This window comes from Molothrus aeneus, chromosome Z (genome assembly GCF_037042795.1).
Source record: "Molothrus aeneus isolate 106 chromosome Z, BPBGC_Maene_1.0, whole genome shotgun sequence".
NCBI lineage: Eukaryota > Metazoa > Chordata > Aves > Passeriformes > Icteridae > Molothrus > Molothrus aeneus.
The window spans coordinates 69,040,955-69,049,240 of record NC_089680.1 but is presented as its reverse complement, the minus strand read 5'-3'; the positions used below and the strand labels follow the sequence as shown (position 1 = coordinate 69,049,240).

Below are 8,286 nucleotides of genomic sequence, written 5' to 3'. Positions count from 1 at the left end.
GGTGAGTGCCACCTCCCAGCTCGGGAGGGTGCAGCTCCCTGCCGGCAGCAGGGCTCTCCCCGGCGTGCAGGTGATGGCAGAGCAGCCCTGGGCTGCGCAGGTAACCCGGGATCCCAGCGCTGGTGAAGAGAGACCCCTAATGTTGGCTCTGGACACAGCCAGTCCAGATGCTGCTGCACCCAGCACTGTAAATTCATGGATTTACACCTTTACAAGCAGCACCTTCTGCAGGAGCTGGAGATCAGCCCCTCCTCGGGAGCTGCACAACCACTGCCTGCACCAGCCCTCACTGGGCAGCACTGCCACCACCAGCACAGGCCAAGTCCACGGCCCCATGGCTGCAGGAACACATCACAAAGCCAAGGAGCTGCGAAATTATCTAAAAATATGCTTTTTAAACAATGTACTTAATGTGTAAAATAGAAAGGGAAATGCTTCTCTAAGCTGGTATAAATGACTGTTACCAAAATGTCCATATTAAACTGATAGCTTTGAGCTGTTATCCAATAGTTAACTAAAACTCCATAATTAATCCTTGGTTTCATTCACACCCACTCCTCTTCCCCATTTAAAAATGTGCTCTGATTAATACTAACTGAACATACACCCCTTATCTCAGTCTCCACAGAAATCTAAAATATGACCTCTAACCACTGTATTCTTTAGCAATATTTTATTAAAAACAATTACCTCTACAAATATAAAATATCCCCACAAAATTTAATTCCCCATATTTGTTTTTTGCTGCAAGAAAAATATGTGAGGGAAGGTCAGGGTGCATATCTCTGGTAATACTGGTGGATGCAGGAACTCTTGTTTGGAGTTGGTTTCTTAATTTTTCTGTTTAATATCTGCCAGTTTGTTTTTTTTTTAAAGAAAAGTTTACTTCCAGCTCACGAAGGTATAGAAACACTGCAGATTTTTGAGCATTTTCTTTGAAAAAGAAGTAAATAAGCTAAGGAAGCTTCTCACTTGCTCTTAAATTCCTTAGGGGTGTGTTTCACCGGAGGTTTCAGAGGAAGGGCTGGATTCTTTTAGTGAACACACTGAAATGACCCAGTGTGCATGACCTATCAGGTTAATGGCTGATAATTACCACTACAACCATCAGGAACTGCACCCCAAGCTTTACAGCCTGATCTCAACCTGATCTCAGGGCTGATCTCAGGGCTGATCTCAACCTTCACCACAAGACTGCTCAAGCAGGAACATATGGAGGAATAAGTTCATTATTCCTAAAAGGAAAAGGCAAAACCAAACCAGAATCCAAGAGCCTTTAGAAAACACACACAATTCCTTTAATAAAACAGCCACTTGCTGTGCTCCTGTTGTTCCCAGCTTTACAGTGCGCCAGGCAAGTTTGGGAGGCAAACCGGGAAAATGAGGGGAGACAGAAAACCCAACAGTTCCTCTGCAGCTTGCTTGATTTTCTGGATCTGTCGTCAGCACTCGAGTGCAGCAGGAGAACTCTGAGAGGCAGGAGCCTTCAGAAAGTGACAACCTTGGGTCGCTTGGGCTGCGCTCTCTGCGGTGCCGGCGCGGCCGCGACGTCCTCGTGGTCCGCGCTCAGGCCGGGGGTCCAGCGCCCGACTGTCACCTGCTCTGCAGGGACACAGGACAGCAGTGCCAGGCCAGCCCTGCCGCTGCACGGCCTGGGCTGAGCCCCAGCAGGGCAGCACACCCAGCACTGGCTCATCAACATTAACTGCAGCTGCTGAGTGGCCTCCTCCGAGAACAAAGCCGGCGATTTACCGGGTCACCCCTCACTGTCCCCAGGTGAGACCCCACCTGCAGAGCTGCCCAGCCCTGCAGGAGCCCTGGGGCTGCTGTGGGGCAGGGCTGGGACCCCAAAGCCTGTGCTGGGCCCAGAGCCCAGAGCCCCGTGCTGGGCCCAGAGCCCAGAGCCCCGTGCTGGGCCCGGAGCCCAGAGCCCAGAGCCCCGTGCTGGGCCCGGAGCCCAGCGTGGGCAGCAGGGCAGGGGGGATTCTGCCCTGTTGCCCATGGGGAATGCCAAAGGAGCCCACATCAGCCTCTGGGCACTGAGGCTGGCCCAATCTGTCTGAGGAAACTGGAATCTGCAGTGCCTGAATGTCTTTGCCAGCTTTCACCTGTCCTCCTGTACCTGAACATCCCCTGCACAATGCACACTTGATCTTAAATATCACAATTCTCACAATTCCTGCCAATGGTGTCACAGTTCCAAGTAACTCGACTGCTTTTTACCAGCACTGCTAGTTTTGAAAGAAGTCTCTTGGGAAAATAAACAGCCCTACATTCCTCATAATGGATGCTAAACTTGCCACGAAAAGGTAGAAAAAAATCTACCTACAGGCTTCTAAAACATCAGTCACTCAAGTGGGTACAGCCTTGCTACTTGCGAAAGAGTTTGGGGAAATTTCAGAGTCTTTTGGTGTCATAAACTTCTGTCATACCAATTCAGACCGAATCTGACCCATTCTAAACTGCAAAAGCAGTACATACCTAGAATCCTACATATGGTCTCAGACGTAAAAATATCATTAATGTAGGATCAGATATAGAGAATGCCATAAATAATTCTTACACAAATTTCACCAAAGTGGATTATGAAGTGTCATAGAAACAAAGTAGAAAAATGCACAAGTGTGTCACCACTCCAGTAACAGGATCATTCTTCAAACCCTTTTTGGATGCTTTGCCTCCTGTAGGACAGTGGGGGTTTGGGGTACCTAAATTAAATTTTCCACCCACATGGATAGCTGAGGAACACGTAAGGAAGCAGTCCATTAGCTGTGAATCCAGCTGGACAGATCTTCCTTGTCCCTGTCCTGGGTGCCTGACACACCTGCCTGCACACACCACCACCCTGCACCTGGCACTGGGCTCAGCTCCACCACTCCACACTGAAATCTGCAAAAAGCAGCAGCCAGTTCTGCTGTACAGCTGCCAGACTGTGAACAGCAGCACAATTACTGGCCAAAAAAAAACCCAACCAGATTATTTCATATGGCTTTCAGATACATACGAGATGAACTTTCTGTTTAAAAAAAAAAGAATTGTCTTAGTTTTGCACTGCAACTTGCTGCCTCCCCCACGCCCTCCCTGTTGCTGTCCCAACAAAAGGTCACCTCTGCTGCTTCCAAGCCCTCTTCCAAGCCTTTTCCCTGACCAGAGCCATGCAGAGCAGCAGCTGAACCCTGCTGGACCCACAGCCACCCCACAGCCCTGCAGCTCACCTGTGTTCTGCTTCTCCGGGCAGTCTTTTTTGAAGTGCTCCACTGAGCCACACAGTTTGCAGCCCCCACCTGTTCACACAGAAAGTTGTTACTCATCTGAGGGGAAAAAACACCATAAAACACCCAAAAAACACCCAACCAAACACCCTTCCTGTGTCTGTGAGGGACAGAGCTGTTTGGGGTCACACTGTGCTGTACAGCACCACACACCACGCATTCCAGCCACTGCTCACTGGGCATTTCTGATTTGATGGAAGCTCTATTTTTGAGAAACAGGCTGAATTCTGCTGAAATCCACACTCAAATGAACTTATAAAATTGACAGGGGCTCCTGAGAGGCAGGTAATCCAACTGCAGGCACTGAGATGTGAAATTCTACACAACACAAAATCCCACAATACAAACACTTGAAAGCAAGGTGATTTTTGTTCCACTCCAGCTGTGCTGCAAGATCACCCTCTGGAGTTTGCCAAGGCCCCACATTTGTGCTGGGAAACACCAGAATGCTGGTTGTTGGAGCCAATGGAGGAGTGAAATCTTCAAAGTTAGACCCCGTTTCTCATTACTCAGACTGAAGATGCTCTTCCTTTAGTGACATCCTGTGTTTTGTAATTCCCAGAATTTTAAGCTACTGTGTGGGAACGTTCCTACCACCTACTTGGGTGCATGTAAATACACACTGCCTAATTCACACAGGATTTTGTTCCTTTGTTCTGATGCTGAGGCACAAGCGAAGTCTCACACTTTGCACCTCATCCTGTCATTTAATACTAAACCTACCCTTAAAGCAGAAATCTCCAGGTTATTCATTTGACAACAAATTCCCCAGAATCACTCTGCTTTTACTGAAAGATACACAGGAATTCCTTTTAGCCACATTCTTATTCTCTTGCAGAGTTACTTTGCTCTGTGTCAGGTAGGAAGGACACAGAAATTTAAATTTAATTAAATTTAGTGAATCAGAACACTCACCTTCAGCATACAACCCCTTGGGATTATCCGGACACGACCTTGACAGATGTCCCATCTCACCACAGATGAAACACTTAGCATATGGAAATGGCCCTGCAAAATTCCACAACAGGGTTTATGGTCCACATCAAAACCCTGGTGAAGTCACAGACCCAACACAGTGTAATGACAACAGATTACTGCCAGGCTCCCTGTTAATACTGCAAAACTTCAATTTCTAGCATACAAAGCTCCAGGGTCAGCACTCAGACAATTCAGAGCCAAGCACTTCACAACAGCAAAAATTCCTGAGACCCACCAGCAGCTGGGTCCACCTTGGCTCTGCATTTGCTGAGGTCGTGTTCCGTGGATCCGCAGCGGTAGCAAATCCCCGTCCCCATGTCCTGGCTCTCCAGCACTGCAGGACAATCAGCCACGCCGTGGCCAGGTTCTCTGCAGTGGAAACACACCTTGGAAGAGGAAAATCCAGTGATGAATTCTGTGAGTGGCACCCAAAACCTGGAAATCCCAGCCTCGCGGGGCCTGTAGAGCAAACACCATTTTGTCCCCAGGAAAAAGCAGCCAGGAAGAGACTTTATGCTCTGCCAGCAAACCACATTATCATGGGTACTTTTCTCCTTTAACCAGCAACACGCAGTTTGATGAATCACACATTGAAATTGCTGCAGGAGTTAGTTTCACCCAGGAACCAAGAGGGGCTGGGGAATCCTCAAAGGGGCAGGGGGAACAGTGCTGAGCCAGCAAAGCCACGCTAAAGGCTACAACTGGGACTGAAAGCCACCTTTTGTTCCAAACTTCACATCTTTCACCTGAAGCACGGTGTGCCTGTGGCAGGGGAGGGCTGAGCTCTTACTGAGTCCCACCACAGGGGGGGAGAGAGAGACCTGTACCTCTTTTAACAGCGTTATGGGAAAATGACTGGGGGTTAAAAGGGGAAATTTCAGGGGAAAATACTCCCCCCTGTGTGTCTACTCCCTGGATGGGACCCCCCCACACGGAGCACAATCCAGGCAGGACTAACAGGAGCGTGGAGCGGGGCAGAGACCCCACAGCCCTGCCAAAATCCTTGCAGAGGAAGGAACCTTGCAGCTGATCAGCCACCCGGCAGCTGAAAGGCAAGGGAGATAAAGGAGGATGTTCTGTGGGATCAACAGCTGGGGTGAAATCCCTATCTTTGGACTGACCACATCCCAGCCCAGGGTTACCCTGAGCGACCCACTCCCCAGGTACGACCACCCCTAACTAAGATGTGTGGCTGAAGTCACTGAATCTCCACCTAACAGTAAATAAACGGTATAAAAGTGGGTTAGGAGCAGGGAGAAGTCTGGGAAGACTCCATGGTAATCTGTGGGATCAGCTGAACCTACTGTCTCTTCCCCACAGAGTGAGGACTGTGCTCTGTGTGAGCTTTACTAGGAGTTAGACCTTGTAATTGTATTGCTTTGATTAGATTACTTTGGACAGGCTATCACCGGCATCCCCCCAGCCTTAACCCGACACATTTTTATTACAAAGGGTGTAACTGTGCTCACTGTTCATGCCAGCTGACACACTATCCATCGCTGGGCAGAAAGGGTTTCTCCCTTTATTCCCGTGTTTGCAGAGCAGGGCTCACCATGGCGTTCTTCTTCCTCTCCTGCCTCCTCAGCCTCCTGCTCTCCCGCCGCCTGTCCTTCCTCCGCGCCTCCTCCTCCTCCTGCTGCTGCTCCCCGCGGTGTGCCGCGAACCCGTTCACGTCCTGGTTCTCGTACTCCTTCTTCCTCCTCCTGCTCCGGGCTGGCGGCGGCGGCTCCGGCTCCGCGCCCGGCGCCAGCTGCTCCCAAGGGGTGGCGGACAGAGCCCGGGCCCCAGGCGGGGCGCTGCGCCGGGCCCAGCGGGTCATGGCCCGGCTCCGGCACCGGCAAAGGCCCCGGAAAAGGCTCCGGAAAAGGCTCCGGCACGGCCAAGCCGCGCACGGTGATGACGGACGGGAAGAGGAGGAGCGGGAGCCGGGGCAGGCGGAGCGGGGAGCCGGGGCAGGCGGAGCGGGGAGCTGGGCGGGAGGCGGTGCGTGAGGGGCTGTGGGGAACCCGCCATGGCAGGGACACCTCCCAGTGTCCCAGTGTGCAGCCTGGCCTTGGGCAGTGCCAGGGATGCAGGGGCAGCCCCAGCTGCTCTGGGCACCCTGTGCCAGGGCCTGCCCACCCTGCCAGGGAACAATTCCTCATTGCCAAGATCCCAGCCAGCCCTGCCCTCTGGCACTGGCAGCCATTGCCTGGCTGCTGTCCCTGCAGCCCTTGGCAATTGTCTGTGTCCATCTTTGCTGCAGCCCCTTCAGGCCCTGCCAGGCCACCCTGAGCTCAGGCCAAAGCTTCTCCTGCCCAGGTGAGCAATGGCAGCTGTGCCAGCCTTTGCTGCCGGCAGAGCTGCTCCATCCCTCTGCCCGTGCTGGAGCCTCCTCTGGCCTGGCTGCAGCAGCTCCAGCTCCTTGCTGGGCTGGCCCAGGGCTGGGGCAGCTCTGCAGGTGGGCTCTGACTGAGGGGCAGAGGGGCAGAATCCCCCCTGCCCTGCTGCCCACGCTGGGCTGGGCCCAGCACGGGGCTCTGGGCTCCGGGCCCAGCACGGGGCTCTGGGCTCTGGGCCCAGCACGGGGCTCTGGGCTCTGGGCCCAGCACGGGGCTCTGGGCTCTGGGCTTGGCCCAGCACGGGGCTCTGGGCTCTGGGCCCAGCACAGGCTTTGGGGTCCCAGCCCTGCCCCACAGCAGCCCCAGGGCTCCTGCAGGGCCGGGCAGCTCTGCAGGTGGGGTCTCACCTGGGGACAGTGAGGGGTGACCCAGTAAATCGCCGGCTGTGTTCTCGGAGGAGGCCACTCAGCAGCTGAAATTAATGTTGATAAGCCAAATAATGCTTCCTTCTTGCCTCAAGTTAGGCTACTGCATCTTGCGTTTTTAGCATTTCACTGGATCCCCATTGTGAAAAACGTCAGTCACTTGTTTTTAAAATATTGAAAGTTTAATAGTAATAAAATGGTTATAAAAATAGTAATACAATTAGAGTAATAATAATTTGGACAATTTGAATTAGGACAATATGAGACAATAAAAACAAAGAGTTACAGACGTCCAGTACCTTTTTTTGGGCAGCACGAACTCGAAAAAGAACCCACGTCTACAGAGGATTAACCCTTAAAAACAACAGCCTGTTGCACATTCATACACCTCATCCATGGTGCATCAATTCCATTCAAACACAGGATTCTGTCTGGGCAGTGTCAGCTGCTTCCTCTGAATGCTGACAGCTCTTCAGGGCTGAGCAAGGCAGGAAGAAGTTCATTTGTTCTGATAATGGAGCAATAAATTCCATTTCTCTGAAAGATTTAGGTGTCCTGTGGCTGCCATCTTGCTGCAAGCCCTTTCTTTAAAAAAAGTATCCTACATAGCATGGTTTCTATTTTAACATTTTGTTATAACCTAAAATTATATTTAACACACTACTTAAGGGAATGAATACAGCATTGCTTTCTAGCACAACACACATAATATTCATTTTAATATTTGCAGAAAGCCAATCATAAAATAGGCATTTTTCACACCCATGACGCTTCCTGGTTGGCGTTATAAAGGTATATGCATTATACATACGCTATATAAAACATATAATGAATATTACACTTCCTCAAGTAGTTATCCCGAACACTTGCGTTTCCCTAGAGGAGTTGGCGGGTTTTGCCGATTTTCCGGGGTTTTGAGCCCACTAGAGGGAGGTGTGCACCAAGAGTTCTCTACACTGCACGCTGCCGGTAGGACGAGCACGCGTTTAAGAGCAATTAGCCCTGACTGCAGATTAAAAAAAAAAAAAAAAACCAACTTATGAATGCCGCTTAAAAGTCAGGAAATAAAACCAGAAGGGACCGGTATGTCTTCTTAAAATTAAAAACACCTCCTTTGCTGGTGTAGTTGCAGCTCAGCCACAGCATGAGGTCCCCATTGCTCCTGCAACTTGCTTTCTTTCTGCTTTGATGAAGTCCTAAATGTGCTGTCCTGTCTTTCCCAGCCTGGAATTTTATATGTGTATGTGTAGCTAGGCAGGATCAGCCACCCTTAAGATCCAGCTTTGCAGG

The 8,286-nt window shown here is 50.8% G+C and overlaps 1 protein-coding gene across 1 annotated transcript; it reads right to left on the bottom strand.

Moving 5' to 3' along the window:
- Window positions 1–658: 658 nt before the first annotated feature.
- ZCCHC9 (zinc finger CCHC-type containing 9) lies at window positions 659–6,138 on the bottom strand. The gene is made up of 5 exons (XM_066568876.1): window positions 5,803–6,138; window positions 4,486–4,636; window positions 4,188–4,280; window positions 3,216–3,284; window positions 659–1,602 (listed from the first exon to the last, which is right to left on the bottom strand). Exons 1-5 carry the CDS (start codon window positions 6,067–6,069, stop codon window positions 1,487–1,489), a joined length of 696 nt encoding a protein of 231 aa, XP_066424973.1. The 5' UTR covers window positions 6,070–6,138; the 3' UTR covers window positions 659–1,486.
- Window positions 6,139–8,286: the final 2,148 nt, after the last annotated feature.

Bases quoted from the DNA above. Each gene is read 5' to 3' on its own strand.
- ZCCHC9 (XM_066568876.1), bottom strand. From the start codon at position 6,069: ATGACCCGCTGGGCCCGGCGCAGCGCCCCGCCTGGGGCCCGGGCTCTG. The intron at 3,285-4,187 runs GTGAGTGTTCTG...CTGTGTGAACAG, and splicing joins CAAGGGGTTGTATGCTGAAG to GTGGGGGCTGCAAACTGTGT. The intron at 1,603-3,215 runs GTGAGCTGCAGG...GTGTCCCTGCAG, and splicing joins CCCGGAGAAGCAGAACACAG to AGCAGGTGACAGTCGGGCGC.